Source organism: Bos mutus, chromosome 19, assembly GCF_027580195.1.
Source record: "Bos mutus isolate GX-2022 chromosome 19, NWIPB_WYAK_1.1, whole genome shotgun sequence".
Lineage (NCBI taxonomy): Eukaryota > Metazoa > Chordata > Mammalia > Artiodactyla > Bovidae > Bos > Bos mutus.
The window spans coordinates 7,721,636-7,745,076 of record NC_091635.1 but is presented as its reverse complement, the minus strand read 5'-3'; the positions used below and the strand labels follow the sequence as shown (position 1 = coordinate 7,745,076).

The 23,441-nt window shown below is 57.8% G+C and overlaps 2 protein-coding genes and 1 long non-coding RNA gene across 5 annotated transcripts in view; all 3 read left to right on the top strand.

Moving 5' to 3' along the window:
• The window catches only part of RNF157 (ring finger protein 157), a 75,024-nt gene extending 69,809 nt beyond the window's left edge, over positions 1-5,215 (top strand). For all 3 annotated transcript variants that reach the window (XM_005908000.3, XM_070389108.1, XM_070389109.1), the window contains one exon: positions 2,234-5,215. In XM_005908000.3, coding sequence (XP_005908062.1) covers positions 2,234-2,355 — 122 coding nt within the window. In that variant the 3' untranslated portion in view covers positions 2,356-5,215. The remainder of the gene's footprint in view (positions 1-2,233) is intronic.
• A 1,194-nt stretch (positions 5,216-6,409) lies between these two features.
• FOXJ1 (forkhead box J1) lies at positions 6,410-11,192 on the top strand. The gene is made up of 3 exons (XM_005907999.3): positions 6,410-6,545; positions 7,071-7,736; positions 9,420-11,192. The coding sequence occupies exons 2-3, from the start codon at positions 7,239-7,241 to the stop codon at positions 10,185-10,187; spliced, it is 1,266 nt and encodes a 421-aa protein (XP_005908061.2). The 5' UTR covers positions 6,410-6,545; positions 7,071-7,238; the 3' UTR covers positions 10,188-11,192.
• Positions 11,193-14,520: 3,328 nt separating this feature from the next.
• Positions 14,521-22,526, top strand: LOC138992004 (uncharacterized). The gene is made up of 4 exons (XR_011467817.1): positions 14,521-14,627; positions 15,488-15,585; positions 16,924-17,003; positions 21,340-22,526. It is a non-coding gene; the product is annotated as an uncharacterized lncRNA (long non-coding RNA).
• The last annotated feature ends 915 nt before the right edge of the window (positions 22,527-23,441 follow it).

Here is a 23,441-nt window from a genome sequence, read left to right as displayed (position 1 = left end):
GTGTGCGCCCTGGCTCAGGAACTGGACCGGTGGCATTGGTAGCAAGGACTCAGGCATTCAGACCTGGCAGCCGGTGGTGGTAGCCGCGTAGTGGAGGCGTTTGACTTTGTACATGCGTGTGTGTCTCTGTGTCTTCTCTCTCGTTTACCATTTGCTTTTGGTCTTTCCCACCAAACAGCCACCGTTCCGGAGTCCTGCCCCCTAAACATTGAGGAATAGGTATGAGTTCTACCAAATTATATACTTGAACAAACAACTCACTCTCTCTGGGGGTTCTTAACTTAGAAGGGCGATCTGGCTTACTTGTCATGCCATCACACTTAGAGGGCCATCCTTAGAGGGGTACCAGACTGTGGTGCCCCCAGGGAATAGGGACTCCCACATTCTGTCTGGCTGCGAGAGATACCTAACAGTTCTCTGTCCCACGGACTCCTCTGGCCCGGGGTCCACCTCTGCAGGGTAGTATAAGAGGTTTAGGATGGATGATTGCAACTGGACATTTATGCGAAATACTCAGTTTCTACCCACTTAATCCTAGTGTTTCTGCCATTAAAGGGTTTCGTGTCTTGGGCTGGCCTAAACGAAGGCTGACCCCAGACCCTCATGAGTGGCCTCCGTCGACAGGAGAATATACTGAGCCTCAGGCCCCCAGTCCAGGGTCACGGGCTCTGTCCTCGGAATGAGCCCCCTGCTGGGCCGGGTGTGCCTCTTGGCTCCGCCCAGGAGAAGGTCACAGTGCAATGGAGGAATTCAAGGATTCAGCGATTTTCACGGCATGAGGAGGGGGGCAGTGGTACAGGCCCTGGGGGAGCAAGTCGGCACATGCTGGACCCTCTTTGGCTGGGGGGCCGTGTGGGACAGGCTGGGAGAGATGGCTCAAAGGTTCTCAGACCAGAGGTTGGACGACTTTCCCCAACCCCAGGGGGTTAGGGCTTCCTCCTCTCCACTGAAAGGAGTTTCTTGCTGCACTGGAGGGAATGAATAGATGGAGCCAGTCTGTGGGCTGGAGGACTGCTGGGGGGAGATGAACCTGAACAAGGCTGGGGGCGGGCCTGGTTGTCGAGCACATTCTAAGAGTCAGGCACCCTGCTCAGCACTCTGCCGTGTCACCTCGCTTACCTCTCCCAGCAACTCTGGGGGCTAAGTACTCACTTCCATCTGATAGACGGGAAAACTGGAACTCCAAGTACAATGACCTGCCCAGGGTCACACAGTCAGTATGTTACAAGTTGGGGGTGTACCCAGTTTTACAGATTTAGACATGACTAGAGAGTGAACAGCACTTGCTTGGTGGCTCAGCGGTAAAGAATCCTTCCTGCCAAGTGGGAGACCTGGGTTTGATGATCCCTGGGTTGGAAAGATCCCTTGGAGAGGGAAATGGCAACCTGCCCCGATATTCTTGTCTGAAAATTCCATGGACAGAGGAGCCTGGCGGCTACAGTGTCTGGGGTCGCAACGACTGGGACATGATTTCGCGACTAAATAGCAGCAGAGGGTGAACAAGCCAGAGGTTGTGACTGGATACACAGCACAAAGGAGAGAGAAGCCCCAGTCCAGGGGTGTGGACGTTCCCAGCGTGGGCAGCTTCTCAAGCAGGAGCCGTGGACTGGAGACAGGATGATGAGTTTAGAGGATGGTACTCGCGAGACCCCACGGCTCTGGGGCTGATACCTCCTGGGCTTGATGGCACCAGCTGATAGCAGACCTCAGCGGGCTGTTTGCAGAAAGAGAGGAATGGCTATTGCACTGTCCTCCCCCATGCCATTCAGTCCCTGGCACCCTCTGGGCAGCCAAGCACTTCCTGCTCCACCCTGGCCCCCACAGCAAACATCAACTCTGGGCCCAAATTAACACATTCTTCTCCCTCCCGTCCACTTCCTCCTGCCTCACGAAAATCTCAGCTAGACCCAGTTTCTTTTCCTTGTCTGCGGTAACACTGAAGCAAACTTTAAGACCAAATAGAGATACAAATGTGGGTCCTAGGGCAAGGTCCCACAAAACAGGGACCATCCATGTGTCCCGCCATTGCAGGCCCCAGTGTCCGTGACTGTCCCTGGCCCAGTGGGCACCACTGCTCCTGATTCCTCATGTGCTGTGGTTGGCACACCATGGGAGCTCCAAGTCATGGGCAGCCTGCCAGTTTTCGTGCTGAACTCCCAGGCTGCCCTGCTGGGGACACCATCTGGACTGATTTGGAGGTCCAGCTCGAGTAACCTTGTTTTTCTCTTCTCAGGTGCCTGGCAGGCCGATGACAACGTGGTGAGTCGTCGGAACACGCAGCGCCGGCGCTTGTCCTCTGGAAGCCTGGAGGACCCCGAGGACAGGCCCTGCATGTGGGGGCCTCTGGCCGTCTGAGAACCGCGGCCTGTGTGCCAGGGCCCCCCTCCTGTCCTCGCATCCCTTCCTGGCCTCGCTGCACCGCTGACCTGCTGGGCATCCTCAGCAAGACACGTGGAGACTCTTTAGACCCACGTGGAAGCTGGATGCTTGAGGGCTCCTGCTCCTTCTCCCAGCCTTCTTCCGCAGTCATGATCCTTCCCCTCTCAGAAGGGACCAGAAGCCTCCTTGGTCCTTGAGGGCTAAAGCCACGGGATGAACTGCAGCTCCTGAGACCTCTGCAGAGACTTTTTGCAAACGTTTCCACCAAATCTTGACCTTCAGGTGGAGCTGAGGCCCGTGGACCACTTGTCTCTCGTGCATCTTTGTCTCCTTAGGCGGGTAGACCAGGAGGACTCGGAGTTTGCGTGACTTCCTTACAAACACCTGGCGTTTTCTGGTCTCTGGGACATCATGACCAATCTGAAACCTCCAGTTTGGGGTAGGGGGTTGGGGGATGACTCCTGCGAAAAGGGAAAGCCATATTGCACTAGAAGTGGAGTTCCCCCTCAGAAAGCGTTAGGAGCTCCTTTCTCTAGGACAGGAAACAGTGGCAACCACTGGAAGGTTGGTTGGGAAAACAGTTCTTTCTTCTTTCTGGTGGCAGAGGCAGTGCCTCATGTGTCTGTCTGCTTAGGAAGGAGGCTAAATTGTGCTTGAATCTGAGAATCCCTTAGTTACATGGCTCCCTTCCGGAGGGTTATTTATGATCAGGTGCACTCAAGAAGGCCTGGGACTCCATCCTAAGGTGACACCGCAAAAACAGTTTGACCCCTTCTCTGTGCCAGGCATGTGTTAGGAGCTGTCGTGTGGTATCACATTTCATCACTACCGCCCTGTCAAGTGGCCTTCTTATCCCCATTGTAGCCATCTCCACCCCCTTTTCTTAAATAGTTGAAGAAACAGATTGCGAGAGGGGTGGAGCGGTAATTCTCAACTGGTGCCCAGGAGCCCCAAAGGAAGTTGGGGAAAGGGCTGAGCTGGGGCCAGGGGGAGTCCAGGGGGCTTCCCCCCCACCCATTGTCCTCCCCTGCCTCCCCCCCAGGTCTGCTGAGCCTGATGGGGGAGGTACTACCTTCCATAGGCTCATGAGAGATTTAGAGGTATTGTTCAAATCATGTGCCCACCCCACCCCAGTCCTGTGTAGGACATACAACTGACACGCTGAAACAGCAAGACCAGACCGTAAGCTGTTGGCTGTTCCTGTCTCACCACTGGTGTCGGCAGTGGATTCCTCCAGCTCTCAGATAGATGTGCTGTCTGCCGGGTTTTGGAAGAGGTCGTTGTTCAGTGGAGCCTGAGACTGGGAAGCAAAGCTGGATCCAACAGTTTGTGAGGCAGAGGTGTGATTGACAGAGCCCTAGGATGCGTCCACCGCGATGACCTGAATTAATAGTTGGTATTGTGGCCCTTGAAGAACTTTTCAGGTCCTCCCCAAGGCCTTGAGGCGAGCTCAGTGCCCAGAGGACCTTTCAAAGCTTCTGTGTAGTTTCCTGGCGCTGCCAGGCGGGTGGTGACCCGCACACTGGTGGCTGTGGGTCACATCCTGCTCTTGGGGATGGGGAGGCCTGTAGTCCCAACAGACACTACACAAGCCAAGCCTGAATCTCTGCCTCTGTCTTGAGTTTCTCACGTTCACCTTCTCTGAAATCCTGCAGCAGACTCTGCTGTTTCAGGCCCCACTTCATGTCCTTTCTTTCCTCAAAACATTCGTATGGCCCCTATCTTATTTAAGATATGAGCAATAACCCCACTTACTGATTTCCCTGAAGTTTGAGCCCCAGAAACATTAGGGAATGGGACCTCCCTGAGCCTGGGGTGGTGGCATTCAGACCCACCTGCTCTCCCGGCAGGTAGTACTCACAATGTGCTGTTACTTGAGATGAAAGAGAGGCAGGTAAACAGTAGCCACATGGCCAGGAACCCTAAGAGGAAGCCATTGTCTTCACCCCTTCTGGAGGGTCTGCCTTCTCCAAGGAAGAAGCTCAGAGAGATTCCTCAAGGCCTTGGCTCCATAACCAAGACTGATCTGGGTGAGAAATGGCTCTTCATGCCTGTTCTCAGACAGTTCCTGCTCTCTCCCCAAGCCCCTCACCTCTCTGCTCTCATTTAGCTCTTTGGCAAGTAAAACTTTCCCTGGTGCTCTAGTGGTTAAGACTCTGCACTTCCACTGCAGGGGGTGCAGGTTCGATCCTTGGTCTGGGAACTAAGACCCTGCATGCCACATGGTCCGACCAAAGGGGGGGATAAAAAGATTCCTAGAAATAGCTCATCCAGACAGGCTGGTCTTCAGCCTGGTCAGGGAACAGGGCAAATGCCCCAGCCATCATCTGGAGACCATCATGTTGTAAGCAGGTGACCCAGAGAACCTGTGACAGGGCCTGGCTTCTCCCACGAAGCCACAGACTCCCCTGAGTTTGCGGTTCCTTCCTGCCATGCTCGGGTCTGAACTCACCTGTGAGCTCACTTCTGAGTGGTGCCATGACCCTGGCCTCCTCATGGAGTCCTTTTTCCTTCTCCTACCCAGTCCCATCCCCCCAGGGGTCATGCCCACGCTGGGGCATCGCCTGGGCACAGATCCACACACTGTAAGCCATCTCACCTGGGAAGAGTTTGTGTCCTGTCCACCTGATCTCGGCATGCTGGTTTCTCACTTTGCTTTAGGATCTGCACACCTAGTATGTGGGAGTCTGCGTGTCCTGTCGTGCCATCTGTGTACCCCTCACCCCCCCGGAGTACACTTGTGGGCACACTACAGTGGGGACGTCAAGGATGCAATATTTATGGATTGCTGCATGATTCTTAAAAATGAATAAAACTGTTGACAGGGGAAGGAGAACCGTTAACTGCGCAGCTGGCTTATTTGTGAAAGTTTCTGTCTCACTTTCTCCAGCACTCTTTATTATTTTTCCTCAAGACAAGCTGGATATGAAGGAGTGAACTAGGACAAGGGATAGGGAAAGACATGTTTCTGGATGGGAGTTGACTGCTGGCCTGGTCACAGCTCCTGTGCAAAGGCGTGATAAGGAGCCCTCCCCCCAACCCCCACCCCCTCCCCCCGCCCTTAAACCGGAGAACTTCCAACTGCAGCTGCTCAATAATTGAAGAGCAGGAAAGCTGGTGACTGGAGGGAGGCTGGGAGAAGGGAGGAGAGCGGACTACAGTCCGCTGTTGGTCCTCATCACTTAAAGGCTAGTGAAATTAACGGAGCAAATGATCCTGGTAGGAGAATTTGGCAAGGGCATGGCTTTTCTGGGTACCACTCAGTGACTCAGCTTCCTCGACTATCTGGAAGGGAGGGAGGGACACTTGGAAGAAGCTCCTGGGATGTCCACTTCTGGGAACCTTGCTGAGGATGGGGTTGGGAGGGAGCGCTTACCAGGAAGAATGATTACCCTACCTGCCATGGGGGCGTCTGCGGACCTAAGCGGCAGGTGGCATCGGAGAGTCAGACCTGCCTGCGGGCACCACTCGACAATCAGGGTCGGGAGACTGGGATAGGCCGTAGAAACGTGCCTAAGTGCCACTCACAACCCAGAGAGGAAAGGAAAACCCCAAGCACGCGGTCCCCGAGTCTAAGCCGCTCCCAGCCTTGGCCTCCGCGCGCCCAGGCTGCGTCCCAGGAGCCGTCTACACCTCAGAGCAGCCTAGACGGGAAGGTGGGAGGGTAGGGGGGTAGGGCGGGAGTGAGGTTCCCGCAGCGGACGGCTCACCCGGGACTCCCGGGGCGCCGGCTGGAGCGCCGAACCGCGCGCCTCTCAGAACCCTGCGCGGGGCCCTTGCGCGGGAATGTTTGGAGCCGGGACCGGGTGGCGGGTAGGGGGCTGCGTGGCGCGGGAGAAGGCGGCAGGAGGAGGGAGTTCGAAGAGAGTTACCGCCAGAGAGAGTGTTAAGAACCCGCGGTCCCCTTGGAGACACACTGACCAATGGCAGAAGCGGAAGCTGTTTATAGGGGCGGAGCGTCGCCATAGCAGCAGGAGAAGCCTTCGGAGCTGCTACTTAATGCCGGTCCCCCGGCCTCTGGCGTTGAGAGAGGCGCCGTCGGGCGTGGGGGCGACAAGGACTGCTGGCTGGGCCATCGAGCTGGGGGTGGGGTGTCAGAGAGCCGCAGGGAGTGGGAGGAACTTCTTCCAGAACATTCCTTTGGCCCGTGCTGCGCTCTGAGCCAGGTAAGGGACGGGGTGGTCTGCCGGCCGCGGAAAGGGAGGGCGTCTGTAAGTGGCGGGCCCGGGGGACGACATCAGAGAAGTTTGGGGGACACTCACTTCCCGCGTCCCTACAACTCTCTATCCTGTTTCCTTCCTTCCTTCCCCTTGCTCCCTCATCCTAACAGCCCTTTTCAAAGATACTGCCCTCCTGGGCTTCCTCGCCCCGTTTCCATTTGTTATGGAGGGAGGGGAGAGGGGTTGATTTCCCACTCTTGGGGAGAAGAGAATGGCTTCGGATGTCCCTTACACTCTTCCCTCGTTTGGCTAATTAAGTCTCCTCTAAAACATCAAAGAGGAAGAGCCAGGCAGACCCTGCGGAGGCTGGACCACCGGGCACAGCTTCTGTTTCCCAGACTAAGGCAGTACAAGATCCTCCCCAGCTGCGGGGACAATTTTAGAGGAGCCCCTTCCCCCCCCAACTCCTTGCGCACACTCTCTCGTCGGGGATAGGGGAAGAGGGCTCAGTTCCCGCTATGGTCCCCGCAGGCACCTCATTCAATTCGGAGGAAGCGACCCCCGGGTCGCGGGATGGAAGCGCTCTTCCGGGAGACTGTGTAACTCGAGCCGCGGGCGTCAGCGGGCCAGAGAGCTCGGCCGGCCACCCTCGGCTCGGCTCGTGGATGTTGACCGCCCCCTCGGAGAGTCCCCGCAGATATGGCGGAGAGCTGGCTACGCCTCTCGGGGGCAGGGGCGGCGGAGGAGCCCGGGCCGGAGGGCGGCCTGGAGGAGCCCGACGCTCTGGATGACAGCCTGACCAGCCTGCAGTGGCTGCAGGAATTCTCTATTCTCAACGCCAAGGCTCCAGCCCTGCCCTCGGGGGGCACCGACCCCCACGGCTACCACCAGGTGCCAGGCTCGGCCGCGCCGGGGTCTCCCCTGGCGGCCGACCCCGCCTGCCTGGGGCAGCCGCACACGCCCGGCAAGCCCACGTCGTCGTGCACGTCGCGGAGCGCGCCCCCGGGGCTGCAGGCCCCGCCTCCCGACGACGTGGACTATGCCACCAACCCGCACGTGAAGCCGCCCTACTCATACGCCACGCTCATCTGCATGGCCATGCAGGCCAGCAAGGCCACCAAGATCACCCTGTCGGCCATCTACAAGTGGATCACGGACAACTTCTGCTACTTCCGCCACGCTGATCCCACTTGGCAGGTAGGGGAGGCCCTCCAGCCTGGCCCACGCTCTCGCGGGCTGGACTGGCATTGCGGATCCAGATCCGCAGGCGCCGCCATCAAGCCAGGGCCCGAGGGAGGAAGGCCGTCGAGGAAGGACCTCTAGGGAGCCCAGTGCTTGGAACTGCCCCCACTCTGACTTCAGAGAGGAAGGAGGGCGGATGTTCAGAGGGCTTTAGGGGTGTTGAATTTGAGGTTGAAGTGGAAAGAACTTGTCACCCATCCAGCAGGCCCAGTCCAAAGACCAGGGCTAAACTATGTTTGGACGCTGGCCCCCTAGAGGGAGGTTGATGGACTGAGGGACACATTTTTGTCCCAAGTCCTAGAATTCCTAGACACGACCCTGCTCCAGGCCAGTTTGTCAGGGCCGGACTGGAATCGGAAACAGGCTCTACATCCTGCCTGGTTTCAGTTGGCTGGAGGAGGACAGGGAGGCTAGAGGGGCTGTGCTCTGGGGTGTGAAGGCCAGCTGTGTCCCCATGGAAGGGCTGTGGGTCCTTCCTAAAGCTGTTGTCCCAGCCCCCACCCCAAACCCTCCCTGGTTTCCTGCCACCACTCCCCTCCCCACCCTTCTCATGAACCTCCCTGGGGGGACAATTACCTGAGCCAGGTGCTTTCCACAGGGGCTGTGCCTCCCACACTGGCTTCATGTTCCAAGTCTCCAGAACCTGGCACAGAGCAGCCAAGGGGCCCAGGCCGCCATGTAAACATCCCAGTCTTGCTAGGGGGCACTACCCACCTGCCGGCCCCACCGTCCAAGCCCCAGACCCCTGTTCCCCAACGTGGTTGGGACTGTGCACGCAGGCATGAACAAAGCAGGGTAGTGATGGGAGGCTGGGCACACCTTGCCCTGAGCATATTTGACCATCAGCATCTTTGATCATCTGCCTCTTGGAGACAGAGACCCAGGATGCGCGGATCACTCCCTGTGTCACAGGCCACAGGATCGCAGTTCCAAGATGTTCCACATTTGCTTGGGCTCTGACCTGGGGGGCAGTACCATTTGTAACCTTGGTGAGAAAGCAGAGACCCCCTGCCACCCTACCCCAAGCCTGAGAGGCCCCAGGAATGAGCGCTATGCCCTTGGCCCTCTTGGCCCGGTAATAATCAACCTCGGCCTCAGAGCCTGGAATGGGAGGAGGGGAGTGTTGGGGTGGCGGGGGAGTGAGGGCCCAGGCCAGCGGCCGGCTCTACAAACAAGGAAAATCATCAGATTCCACACCCCCCACACACACACACACTTACACACACTCACACCCACTCACTCACTTCACAAACAGAGAAGGCCAGCCAGGCCCAGGCAGAGAGGAGATGGCCGTCCAGGCCCTGGGGGAGCCGAGGCCTTTGGCCAGAGGCTGCAAGCGGCAGGGGAGGGGAGGGAGGGCAGGACAGGGTGGCACTGAGAGCCATCCTGCAGCTCAGGGCTCGGATGACTGAGCAGGCAGATATCCTGGCAACAGGGAACAAAAACCCCCGACAGCACTCCCGGTGCCCCGTGGCTGGTATCCCAGAGTCTCCTGGTCTGAGCAGCGCCTCTGCTGCCCTCCATCCCTCCCAGTGGCCCCCATCGGAGAGAAGCTGGTTGTGGGGACTGGCACTGGGTGCCCCCCATCTCCAACCCTGCCCACTCACCCACTGTCCTCTCCTCTCTCCCTGTGTCCAGAATTCCATCCGCCACAACTTGTCGCTGAACAAGTGCTTCATCAAGGTGCCTCGGGAGAAGGACGAGCCTGGCAAGGGGGGCTTCTGGCGCATCGACCCTCAGTACGCAGAGCGGCTGCTGAGCGGGGCCTTCAAGAAGCGGCGGCTGCCCCCGGTCCACATCCACCCAGCCTTCGCCCGCCAGGCCGTGCAAGAGCCCAGCGCTGCCCCGTGGGCCGGGCCGCTGACCGTGAACACTGAGGCCCAACAGCTGCTGCGGGAGTTCGAGGAGGCCACCGGGGAGGCGGGCTGGGGTGCAGGTGAGGGCAGGCTCGGGCATAAGCGCAAACAGCCGCTGCCCAAGCGGGTGGCCAAGGTCCCTCGGCCCCCCAGCACCCTGCTGCTCACCCAGGAGGAGCAGGGCGAGCTGGAACCCCTCAAGGGCAACTTTGACTGGGAGGCCATCTTCGACGCTGGCACTCTGGGTGGGGAGCTGGGTTCGCTGGAGGCCCTGGAGCTGAGCCCACCAATGAGCCCCGCCTCGCACGGGGACGTGGACCTCACCGTCCACGGCCACCACATCGACTGCCCAGCCACCTGGGGGGCTTCAGTGGAGCAGGCTGCCGACAGCCTGGACTTCGACGAGACCTTCCTGGCCACGTCCTTCCTGCAGCACCCTTGGGATGAGAGCAGCAGTAGCTGCCTCCCCCCGGAGCCCCTCTTTGAGGCCGGAGATGCCACCCTGGCCACCGACCTGCACGACTGGGCCAGCGTGGGTGCCTTCTTGTAAGAAACCAGGCCCCGCCCCGCTCCCTCCGGACAGCGCCCACGTCTGGGCCCAGACTGCCCCCCAGTGCAGGCCTATGGAAACCCTACTGCCCAGGCAGGGGCTGGGCCAGGTCTCCCAAGGCTGACCCCACAAGGACACAGGGCCCGCAGCCCGGGCCGTCCTCAGATTCCAGCCCAGGTGGCTGAGAACTGGGACCTAGGACCAGGATTGCTGCCTCCCCTCCCCAGCCCCCATACACAGTGTTTCATTGATCCACTTCTTCCCGGCCCCAGGGACACACTCGGGCCCCTTCACTTTGAGAGCTGCAGCTTGGAGGGTCCCTGCTCAGGCTGGAAGCCACAGTACAGGGTCCGCCCCAGAGCGTCTCAGCCTCTAGACTTCTCCCTCTCCGGCTCTCCTCCCCAGGTCTCCATCCGGAGAAAGTTCCCAGGTACAACAAGTGCTAATTAGGTGACTGCAAATTAACCCCATAGGGGCCTCTCCCGGCCGAGCTTCCCTGGGGCCAGGCCGGCAGTACGTGGGGCGGAGCTGGGGAAGGGGGCCAGAGAGAGGAGACTGAACTGAGGTCGGGGTGCCGGGTGGAGCCAGGAGATTTTCTAAGGCCTCTGGGGCCTTCTGGCTCCATCTCTAGAGGTATAAATCCCTAATCTTTGAGCCCAACTTGAGGCTGAGAGCAGCGGGGAGTTGGTTTTATGCAGGGTTGGGGACAGGAGCAGCCAAGCTGCAGAGGGAAGGGGGGACAGAAAGACTAATTTAGTGAGTGTAGCTATAGCTGAGACTTAACCGGGAGGGATGCGGTGCTTGCTAGAACCACTGGGACCAGGAAACGGGGATCACCCCGAGCCCCCTGCCTGTGCTTGTGCAGGGGAGTGCCTTGCTCCACCCTGAGCCCCTTGGGCTGTGTCCCACATCCACCCTCCTGCCCCGTGAGGCAACTTAACTTTTTCATGAAAAGTTATTTACAGTAAAACATTTTTAAAAATAAAGCTTTTAAAAAATTTAAAATGGACCTGCTTGCAAATTTGTTTGGGGGAAAGTGGGGGCCAGTTTTTTTGGGGGCTTCACTGCCAAGGGGGAAGGGCTGGGAGGAAGACGGGGTGGGGGCACCAAAGGCCTGCAGAGTGCCAGCTGATGCCCTCCCCATGACCTCTGTGTCCCCAGAGACAAGGACTGAGAGGCAGCCCTGGGGAGGGGTCCCCTGCAGCCAGGCCCCAGCGCCTGTACCTGTGCAGTGTGGAGACAGTACCTGTAGTCCCCAGCGGGCAGCAGCAAAGGAGGCGCAGCTCCCTCCCTGGCCCTGGGGACTCACAAAGGCCGGGCTTGCCCAGGGCTCGGTTCACGTCCCCCAGCTCCCCCACCACCCCCAACTCCCCCACCACGGGGGCCTGCCCAGGCTTGCCTTCAGTCCTCGCCTGGGCCTGTCTCCAGCTCCTCCCTTCCTCGGTCCCTTTCTGGAGGGACAGGGTGTGAGGTCAGAGGGCCCCAGCCCCAGGGCCCCTACTTCCCACCCTCGGGTGCAATCACCCCACCTGGCACCTTCCCTCCAATGCAGACTGAGGGTGAGGAAGGCCACCAGGGAAGATGAAAGACAGGGTGCCTAGACCCTACTCTCCCACCGTCAGGTTCCAGCCTGTGGGGAACCAACCTACCAGAGTTCTGATGGGGAAACTGAGGCACAGGAAATGGGTGACACTCAGCAGGCACCTTTCAACCCTCTCGCCCCAGCTTTGCCTGGAACCCATCACTCCCCACCCTCGGCCCCCACCTAGCCCTGCCAGCACAGCTCCTTCCCCCAGCACGCGTGAGCACACACACGCGCGCACACACACACACAGGCAGGCACAAACAGAGGCACTGTCCCACACAATCCTGCCCAGCCTCCACGGACCCCTTTTTCCCCCAAGCCCCTTTCTTTCCCTGCACTCGAGGCTGGCTCCTGGCCAACCTGGCATTCCCCGGTTAACTTGCTGCTTTCACTTGCTAATTATTCCAAATATTTCAGAAGGGTGCGCACACTGCGAGGCCAGCGGGCTGGGGCCTTACTGAGCTCGGGAGCCAGCCCACTCTCTTCCCACAGCTCGCTGAGGAGGCTGCCCCGTCTTCCCTCTTGAGACACGCCCCCCTCCCCCACAGCAGTGGCTCCCTCCCTCTCCCCACCAGCCACCAGCCTTCCTCCGCACGTTCCCCAGCACTAGGGGAACACGGGGGCTCCAGGCTCTCCACTGGTCCCCAGGATCAGCCTCCAGCCCCCGCCAAAGGGGCTACAGCCTGGATTGACAGAGGGGGCCTGTCACTGTCCTTCCTCTTCATCCTCTGCCTGGGCCTATCCTGGGGGAGTGGGGCAAGGTCAGGGTGCAGGTGAGGAAAGGCTGAAGGAGCCTCTGGCTGCCAGGAAAAACCACCAGGAAGAACCACCAGGAGTTGAAAATCCCTGTGCCTGGGACAAACGTCTCTGGCGAGGCGGGGCGGGGGGGTGCAGGGTGGGGTGGCAGGCATCGGTGCTTCTAAGGGTCCAAACACACTTTCTGCTGCTGCTGCTGCTGCTAAGTCGCTTCAGTCGTGTCCAACTCTGTGTGACCCCATAGACGATTCTCCAGGCGAGAACACTGGAGTGGGTTGCCATTTCCTTCTCCAATGCATGAAGGTGAAAAGTGAAAGGGAAGTTGCTCAGTCGTGTCTTGACTCTTAGCGACTCCATGGACTGCAGCCTACCAGGCTTCTCCGTCCATGGGATTTTCCAGGCAAGAGTACTGGAGTGGGGTGCCATTGCCTTCTCCAAAGACACTTTCTAGGAGCAGCCAAAGCTGAGATGGGGGCTGTGAAGTCAGCCAAACACAGGGCTTCGTCGCACTGATAGGGGGAGGAAAGAGTGAAGGGTGGGAAGCATGAGTATCCAATCCTGTCCCTCCTATTCATTCCTGCCCTGACCCTTAGCTGGGTGGCTTTTTAAAAAAGATGTTCCGGGACTTCCCTGGTGGTCCAGTGGCTACGACTCTGTGCTCCCAAAGCAGGGGGACCTAGGTTCGATCCCTGGTCAGGGAAGTAGACCCCACTTGCCGCAGATAGACCAGGTGCAGTCAAATAAATAAAAATATTTTTTAAATTAAAAAAATAAAAATGACGTTCGTTTACTTCAGATTTATTTGTAGGTTCAATGTAATCCCAATCAAAATATATTTTGCACCTTTGACTAAGTTGTAGACAGGATGCTCCATTATTACTAAATACTTTAGTGTGTATTTCCTTAGAACAAGCACATGCTTCCATGATAACCCTAGTACCATCGTCACAATCAGGAAATTGACATTGACTTGGTAATCACATCTTGCTGGCCTGGTCATGCTCCTCTCCATTCCAGCATCTAAATCCAGGACCCCACGTCGCACTGAGTTGTCCTTTCTCTTTTGAGCCATGTGGCTTTGAGCCCGTGACCCAAGCTCTCTGAGCAGGTTTCTCATTTCCTTTGATGTCTACCTCTTTTTTGGTTGTGCTGGGTCTTCACTGTTGTGTGGGCTTTCTCTGGTTGCGACGAGAAGGGGCTACTCTCTAGCTGTGGTACACGGGCTTCTCCTTACGGTAGCTTCTCTTGTGGATCACCGTCTCTAGGCAGTCTCCAGGGCTCTAGAGCACAGGCTCAATTGTCATGGCACATGGGTTTAACTGCTCTTTGGCAGGTGGATTCCTCCTGAATTAGGCATCGAACTCATGTCTCCTGCCTTGGCAGGCAGATTCTATACCACTGAGCCTCCAGAGAAGCCCTGATCTCCACTTTTGAGGTAAGAAGCCCCTGAGCCACTTCATTCTCAGGTGTTAGGAACAGTCCCTTCTCAAAGCAAGAGGCCACCCTTCTGTCTCCTAACTTGCCACCTTTTCCCCATCCTCCCTTCCCCAAGGATCCCCCAGCCAGGAAAGTGATGAAGGGGGAAAGGGCAGGAGCTCAGGCTTTGGGGGTCCTCCTCCTCTGTCCAGAGCACATCCCGTTCCACAGGACCGGCCACTCCTGGCTCCCATCACTCTCGGGATGTCTGGAAGGCCCCCAGGATGGGATCCCATGCTGTCCTGGAGCAAATGGGTCAGGCCTCCTGCAGAGCTGGCCCAGGGCAGGACACGGTCTCCTGCCATCACGCCTCCCCCACCCAGGTGTTCTGGGCACCCAGACCTGCAGAAGGAAGAGTGAGTGGAGGGTGGAAGGAAGGCCTGGGAGGGCCGGTGGGGGCCACTGGTCAGGAGTCAGGCGAGCTTCCGTCCCCATTCCTGGCTGAGGCCCAAAGGTAAACAGGTGTATTTGGACTCCCGGCAGGGGACAGGGGGTTGGCCCCGCGGGGCAGGCCTGGGCCTGTCAGAGGTGGGGATGTGGAGAGAAGCCTGCTTTCACAATGGGTGGCAGAGTGGCCCCGGGTCCTGCTGACACATTCTTGGATGGTGAAGAGGAAAACACAGGTGACAAGGGAGGGGAGGCAGTGGCACCGGGGAGGGGGCTTTGGGAGGCCACCCAGGTTGGGCCTGCACGGGCCAGTGGGAGCCAAGGAGGTGCCTGAAGCCCCGGGGGGTCACCTTCCTCCAGAGGCCCCTGTGTCCAGCCCACTCCGAGGCTCCCAGGTAGGGTCAGGTTGGCGGCATCGTGACTGGCTTGCTGGGGCCTGAACTTTCCCTGTGTCACGGGAGGGCAGGGACCAGCTGGAGGGTACTGTCCCCCAGAAGCCAACCGGACAGTATAGCAGGGCAGGGAGCGGCAGGGTACACGTTCACCAAGCCAGGAGGCTGGGCTGCAGATCTGGCTCTCCCCTACTCCGGCCCCCAGATGCCGCTCTGAGGGCAGGACAGCAGGGTCCAAGACCCAGACCCTCTTTCCCCTGGAAGGAAGCAGCTCGCTGAGCTCCCAGGAATGCAAGCGCTCCAGGAAGTGGAGAAGCCTGGCGCCTTGCCCGTGGCCCACACCGCCCACGGCCCCAAGGCCCTTTGAAGCCACGGTGGAGTGCCGGCAGCGCTCCCAGCGCTGCTGTTTGCCCAGGGAATTAAGTTGAGGCTGAGAGGATGCCAATCTTTCTCCACCCCTCACCCAGCCACCCACCAGCTCCGTCACTGGCTCATCCCCTGCCCCCACTCTGCGCACCAAGCCCTGCCCCCAACCCTAGAGGCACCCCATTCCCTTCAACTGGCCTAAAGTGAACCGCGGACAGGGGTCGAGGGATGTGGCAGGGTGGCATACAGACCCCGCCTCTGAGAGTTTTCATTCTCAGGAGTCCATGGGCCTGTAGACCCCTGCGGGCTGATAACCTGAAGCATTCCTATATCTGCAGCATCAAGGACAGGCACCAGCTTCCGAAGTACTGAAGGAATGAATGCACGAAGGAAAGAATGAACGAACGAAGGAGCTGGCTGAGCAGATGGACAAAAGGTAGAAAAACAGCCAAGTCGCTTCGACAAGATGTGACCGCAGACAGTAAACACTACCGGGGCCACGGTCACGGTCACTGGGCCCAGGGTGCTTCCTGGTGCTCCCAGGGGTGCAGAGCATTCTGTCCTGGGGGGCCTTTGAGGAAAGCCCCATGCTGCCCTTTGCTGATCCTGTGGGTCTGGGTGGCGTAATAAAAGAAGGAGGGGAGCCCTGATGCCCGCTGAAGCCGAGTGGGATGTGTGGCAGTGCAAGCCAGGTGAGGAGGGAGGGGAGGGGATACCAGACGAGGGACCAGAGGGAAGGGATGGAGAGAGGTGGGAGAGGCTGGGCCTTTCTCATTCTCATCTGCTCCTCCAGTCCCCAGCTCCCTGGGGGCTGAGACCCTGGGAATAAGGACACAGAGGCCCAAGCGGCAGGGCTGGTGCGGTGGAACTGACATTCGAGCCCCCTCTCTCCCATCTTTATTACCCCACCCAAATCCACAGGATCAGTAGATGGCCTTTGACCTGTCTGCACCTGGCTACAAGGTCACCAGGTCAGAGGGGTGACCAGCTCATCTGTCCCTGCGGGTCCCACCCCGAGGTGCACCAGGATGGGCCACTGAGCTTGACGGCCATGGAGCCCAGCTACCCAGAGTCTAAGCTGAGGTTGGGAGCTCTGTGAGGTGCCTGAGAGTTCCCTGTGCCTGCTGTGTGGCTAACGATTAAGCCTGGCCTGGCAGAGACTGCCTGGGAGGCTGGGCCTGCACTAACGCTGTGCCACAGGGCCGGGCGCGCTTGGGCCCGCCAGTTCAAGGCCAGTTTTGGAGAGAGGCATGGGGCGGGAGGATCTCACAGAAGGCCAGGACTCAACCCCCAGCCACATTCCCCGGGCCTCCCTAGGCTCCCTACTCCACCTGTGGGTTCTGTTGGGAGGGGGACATTGAAGGTCTCCTAAGCAAAGAGGAAGAAAATCACCAACTGGCCCACAAGAGATGGCGACCCCCACCCTGGCCCCCCACCCAAATGATCAGCTCATAGGCTCTGTTATCCTTGAGCTCAGAAAGCTCTTCTCTGAAGGACAAGTCACTTCCCAGACCCCTCCACATAGATGACCCACTGCTGCTGCTGCTGCTAAGTCTCTTCAGTCGTGTCCGACTCTGTGCGACCCCATAGACCGCAGCCCACCAGGCTTCCCTGTCCCTGGGATTCTCCAGGCAAGAGTACTGGAGTGGGTTGCCAGTTCCTTCTCCAATGCATGAAGGTGAAAAGTAAAAGTGAAGTCGCTCAGTCCTGTCCGACTCTGAGCGACCCCATGGACTGCAGCCCACCAGGCTCCTCCATCCATGGGATTTTCCAGGCAAGAGTACTGGAGTGGGGTGCCATCGCCTTCTCCGAGATGACCCACGGTGACCTCCAAAGGGACTTGGGAAGAGACAGGTATGAATGACAATCCAAGATGTGGCTACACAATGAAAACGACTCCCCCCGCCCCCGGGGAAAATGAAGGATGGTTTGAAGGGGTGGAGAGTGACAGACACCTGTGGAATTCACACGGCGTGGGTAACCATGTGAATTAGGAAATGAACTAGAGCCATTTGGGAGAGGGAAGAGGTGACCCTGGCATTAGCCCTGTCCTGGGGAGGTCACCCCAAGTCCTTCAGTGGAGAGAGCGGAGTCTGTCCGTTAACCAGTATGGTGCTCCAAACCGGAAGGAGATAGAGCCAAGACTTAGGCACAGTTCCCCCGGACCTCACGAAGGTAAAAGCTGTAGCCCAGGTTCATGTACTCTTCCAGAAGAGGGATCAAAGAGGAGAGCAGAGGGTGAGGACCGAGCCTGGAGAAGGGCCACCCTTGGGGCAGGAGGGAGCCTCTTACCTCACCCCGCCCGCTCCCGGCCCCCTAAACACACCTACACAGACACTCCCGTTCCTGGAGGCGGCCGCCCCACGGAGCCGCAGTGAGAGTCAACAGATCAGAGTGGGCTCGGTCGGAAGCCAATGTTTGCCCAGGAGGGCTCCTGGCCTCCCACAGGGCATCTCATTAGCACCATGGGGGTAGAGTCCAGAATCTGAGAGCAGGCAGCAAACTCCAGAGCTCAGAACAGGGCAGAAGGGAGGAGAGGGTCAGCTGCGGTGAACACAGGGAAGCTGTTTTAAGATGAGCTGACCTGCGTGTGCCTGCAGGAGAGAAGGGGCTAGCCCGGGGGGAGAGGGTGGATTGCAGGTGCTGGGTGGACGGGATGCTGGGAGAGCAAAGGATGGACCCCTCTGGTGGGAACAGGAGGAGGAAGGAAGGGTGAGCCCTGCCCCAGCCCAGCGGAGCAGTCACTCTGCAGTGCCTCTTGCTTCAAGAGGGAAGATGGTGATGGTGGGGAGTGCGGTGGGGAGTTGGGGGCGGGGGAAGGGGGCTGTGCTGGGGTGCACGAGAGGACTGTGGGGACCTTTGATTCCGGCTCGAGCTAGTGGACAGTGCAATGGGTGTAAGGAGGAAGAAGCAATCTGGAGTGACACAGTAGGGCACTCAGGAACCCGGAGACAGAAAAAAAGGGAACAGGAAGGACTTCCTGGTGGTCCAGAGGGTAAGACTCCATGCTCCCAATGCAGGAGGTCGGGGTTCTATCCCTGGTCAGGGAACTAGATCCCACATCCATCCCGGCGACTAAAAGTTCACATGCCCCATGCAATAAAGATCCCGGCAACTAAGACCCAGCACCGCCAAAATAACTAAGTAAATAAACAGAGAGGAACAGGTACATGGGGAAGCCAGCCTTGGCCTCCTTGAGACTCTGCAACCAACGTATCAGGCCCACAACGTCTCCTGCCTCCAGCTGGCAGGACTCGGGGCGGGGCGGGGATTTCCCACCTGCAGGGAGGACGCCCCGGTCCCAGGTGCTAGAAACCCTGGTCAGACATCACCTGGTTGCCTGGTCAATGTTTCCTTACACCTGTGGACCAGAGTCTGCATGGACATGACTATGGGCAAGACCTGGTCTTAGGGAGATTTCCTGACCCACTGAGTTGGGCAGCGGGGTGGTCTTGCCAGGGTAACTCTCCAGGTTCACTCCCAGGATCGGGCAGAGTGGTCTTCTCAGGGCTGGGAGGCCGCTGTGAGAGGCCCCTCGGTGTCCTCGAGACTGGTGGGCGGTGATGCCACTGCTGCCTGAGTGGGGAATGCAGCGTGAAAGGGAAGGGAAGGGGGAGTCAGGCTGGGGGTACAGAGAGTGTGAGGCTCACAGTTGAGGGATGGCTGAGAGGCTTCTGGGTATCGAAGGATGGTTCTAGGAGACTCAGCTTTGGAAAGGCACCCCAGTGTGTGAGCACGGCCCAGGCAAGCCCTCCTGCCCCTGCCCCCGCTCCCCAAGCAACAACCACTCATTCGACTTCCACCACCACAAGTCAGGTTTTCCTACGCTAGAATTTCCTACAGATGGTATCAAACACTTTGTACTCTGTGTTTGGCTTCTTTCCCTCAACATGTCAATTTTGAAATTTAACTACCTTGTCACATGCAGCGGCAGTTTGTCCCTTTTCACGGCTGAGTAGTATTCTACCAGACAACTATAGCCATTTGTTTATCCATTCTCTACTTGATAGATATTTGGGCTGCTTCCAGTTTGGGGCTATTGTGACTAAAGCGGCTATGAACATCCTTGTAGAAAGCATTTTTGATTTTTGGTCTGAACCATGCAGCATGGAGGATCTTAGTTCCCCAACCAGGGATCGACGCCAAGCTCCCTGCAGTGGAAGCCTAGAGGCTTAGCCACTGGACCACTAGGTGAGTCCTAGGGTGTTTTTTGTTTTTTTAAATCCTTTTCAGGACTTCCCTGTTGTCCTTAAATTAAGAGTCCAGCCTGCCAACGCAGGGGACATGGGTTCAATCCCTGACCTGGGAGGACTCCACATGCCGCAGGGCAACTAGGCCCGTGCACCACAAATATCGAGACCCACACGCCTAGAGCCTGTGCTCCGCAACAAGAGAAGCCACCGCAACGAGAAACCCACACGCTACCATGAGAGGGTAGCCCCTGCTTGCCGAAACTAGAGAAGACCCACGCATAGCAACAAAGATCCAGTGCAGCCAAAACAAAATATAAATATTTAAAAAAAAAATCTTTTTCATGTGAATGGGGCTTGGGAAGAGAAGACATATCTTTCACTGGACTATGTTGAGATGATTCTAGAAGAGTCAGCACAGGTATTCAGCAAGATGCAGAGAGGACAGGAGAGGACAGGACAGAGACAGGCAGGAGAGGAGGTGGGCAAAGGCATGCAGGGGACACCCAGCTGGCTGGCTCAGTGCTGGGGAGGAGAGGGGGCCAGCGGGACTCTTGTCAAGTGCTCTTCTGGCCATGTCACTCATCGGTTGAGAACCCTGCAATGACTTCCCTCACCTACAGAAGGCTCTAAACACCATCAAGATCTTCCCCTGCTCGCCACTCACTTCCCACCTACCCCTCCTCTGTGATCAGTCACACTGATGTATTACCCAGAATTGCTATTTCCACCCCTGCCCTCTGCCCTGAGCAAACACCCTCCCACTCTCCCCCTTCACCTGGGTAACTCTTTTCAGAGTCCCCAACTGTGGGCCCCGAGCTGGAAGAACTCTACCATGCTGGTAAGACTCACCCCAACCCTTTCCGCACTTCTGCTTGAGAAGGCAGTTGGTTACACACATTGAGGTTCCTATACGGTCACCCCAACCGAGGACAGCAGGGCCGCATCATCAAGGAAAGGCTGGGAAGGTTGGGGCAGTGTCTCTGGACACTCGCTCTGCCTCCAGCCAGCCAGAGTTCTGGAAAGCCCACCCGCTAAGGCCTACTCGTGACCCTGAGCCATTTCATTTGGTGAATCCAGAACCCAGTTTGGGAGAAGACCTCCATCACAACCTCTCTTCCTGCTTCATCCCAGCAGTCTGTTGCATGACTCAAGCTCAGAGGACAGGGGCTGGGGGTTCTGTCCTCTTCCTGCCTGATGCTCATGCCCTTCCCCTGCTGCCAGCACAGACTGCCCACCTAGGGGCTCCTGACTGCTGCCTGGAGTTTACATTTGTTGGGGAAGGTTGTGAGCTGAGCTCCAGGAACCCACATCAGCTGGCTGGGCCCCTGGCAGACCCCAGAATCTGCAAGCCTAGGCTTGGGGCGGGGGCACTGCCAATGCTGGTCTGTTTGCCCCCTTTGCAGGAGGGAGGGGGCACCTGGAATGGTTCTCAGTCATAGAGGCACAGATGTTTAGTCTGCAGGAAATGTTGAGAGCCTTCCAGTGTCACCTGCAGAAGAGGAAACTGAGGCACAGAGAGAGGACAGGGCTCTGAGGATGTCAGTGCAGATGGGGTTGGCTTCTCCTGGGCACTACTGGCTGGGGGACCCATCTGGACCTTTGCCACCTCTCCACTCATTACCATCCTCCAGTGCCCTTGATTTCACCATGTTGGCATTGCGGGCCTCTCCTGCTGGATGGGGAGCTCCAGGAAGGCAGAAGCAGTGCCTGGTTCTCCATGGCACCTGCCAGGAGCTGGGAGTGGCCCATGGTGTGTGCTCAACAGAGCATGGCGGAACGGATGGAGGGGGTGGGAGCGCATGCCCCATTTCTCAGTGACTTGGAGCCAGAAGCCAGCGCTCTGAGCTGGGCAGACTGTGGAGAGCCAGGGGAAAGACGGCTGGGTCAGCCCTCCTTGTCCTCAGGGACCCCGGGCCTTGCCTCCCAGCTCACCCCTCCTCCTTGGCCTTATTAAAAAAGCCGCTGTTGAAGGTGTGATTGTGTGTGTTGCCCCGTAGGTGGTATACATGGAGAACTGCATACGCTGATCACTGGTCTCTGTGCTCATTCATTCATTCAATGAATACCTGAAGGATGGGAGGACCCTTCCATGGAAGCGGCGGGCACACACACGGCAGAAGACCAAACCCACAAAGCAAGTGGGTCCCAAGAGTGCCCTGGGGGAACTTCCTGGTGGACTAGTGGTTAGGACTCCACACTGCAGTGGGGACATGGGTTTGATCCCTGGTTGCGGAATTAGGATCCCACGTCCTGAGCAGTGTGTTCAAAAAAAGAGAAGAAAAAGTCATGAATGAGCTCATTTACATATGGAATTTAGAAAAACCACCAAACTCATAGAAAAAGAGATCATATTTGTAATTACCAGAAGCAGGGGTGGGCCGAGGAGGAATTGGAGAAAGGTGGTTAAAATGGTACAAACTTCCAGTTATCAGATAAACAAGAACTAGAGATGTAATTTACAACATGAGGACTCCAGTTAACAATGCTTTGTGATAGAAGAAAAGTTGTTAACCCAGTAGATCCTAAGTTCTCATTACAAGGAGAATTATTTTTTTTTCTTTACTTTGGATTCTATTTGAGATGATGGATGACAACTAAACCTATTGTGGTAATCATTTCACAATACAGTTGACCTTTGAACAGCAGGGGTTAGAGGCACTGACCCTAAGGCAGTGGAAAATTCCCATATAACTTTACAGCTGGCCCTTTCAATCCACTGTTCTATCCTGTACTGCTGCTGCTGCTGCTGCTAAGTCGCTTCAGTCATGTCGGACTCTGTGCGACCCCATACACGACAGCCCACCAGGCTCCCGGTCCCTGGGATTCTCCAGGCAAGAACACTGGAGTGGGTTGCCATTTCTTTCTCCAATGCATGAAAGTGAAAAGTGAGAGTGAAGTCGCTCAGTTGTGCCGGACTCTTAGTGACCCCATGGACTGCAGCCCACCAGGATCCTCCGTCCATGGGATTTTCCAGGCAAAAGAGTACTGGAGTGGGGTGCCATCGCCTTCTATCCTAGTGTATATTCACTGAAAAAAATCCAGGTGGACTCCCATAGTTCAAACCCATGCTTGCTGTTCAAGGATTCGCTGTATATATAATTCAACCACCATGCTGTACACCTTATGCATTGATGTATGTCAATCACTTCTCAGTAAAACTGGAGACAATAAATAAATTTTAAAAAGCCAGCAGAAGGGCACCCTGTCTAGGCTGTGAGCCCCTTAAGGAAGGCTACCCTCTCTCTCTCCTTGCCTACAGGAACCCTGGGCTTAATGAACAAACGATTTAACCTGCTCCCTCCCCACAATGATCCACCTGCCTGGCAGGATGGCCTGTGTGTGGGTGATTCCAGGCCCCAGCCCGAAGGCAGAAGGAGGCCATGGGTCCATCCATCCGGCTGGGGTCTCCACTCCCCCAAGCACAAGGCCTCCCGGGATGGGGACGCTCGGAGGCGCAGAGAAAGCGCTGAGTCACGTTCAGGGAACACGGCCCCCAGAGAGCCTTGCCTCTGGGGCACGAGGCTGCGGGAGCGCGCGGGCGCGCCCGAGGCTGCAGGGCGCGGGGGCGCGGAGGTGGGGCTGCGGGGGCGCCCGGCTTCCCTCTTTGCCAACCGCCCGGCCGCTGGCGTCCTCGGTTGCCAAGAGTTTTGGGGCCGAAGTGCAGTGGGTGCCAGCGCCTGACGTCACCGCTGCCCGCCGGTTTGGGGAATAGGGGGAGGGGGCACCCGCAGAAAGGCCCCGAACGCCCCCCAGCCCTCGGTTTGTGCCCGTCTTCCTGCACGTTCTCTCCTCCGTGCCCTCTCGAGTTTTCCTCATTTATTTGCTGCCCGCGTTCCTCTCCTTTTCAGCGCCCCATTTGCCGCCCCCCGCCACCTCCTTTTCTGTTTCTATCCATCCATCCACCTGTCTTCGGTCTTTCTCCTCCTTTTCTGGCACCCGCTGGACATTCTCGGAGGTTCCAGGGGGCGCGGTGGAAAGGCACCAGTGGGCATCGGGCGCCCCCTCGTGTCCCACTTGGCCCAGCCTGGCCTCGGCCCTGGGGTAGGGCGGAACACTCGCCCCACCACCGTGATTCAAACCAGTTTACACGGAGGACATT

Coding starts and splice junctions, on each gene's coding strand:
- FOXJ1 (XM_005907999.3), top strand. CDS start 7,239: ATGGCGGAGAGCTGGCTACGCCTCTCGGGGGCAGGGGCGGCGGAGGAG. Junction 7,737..9,419: donor ACGCTGATCCCACTTGGCAG/GTAGGGGAGGCC, acceptor CCCTGTGTCCAG/AATTCCATCCGCCACAACTT.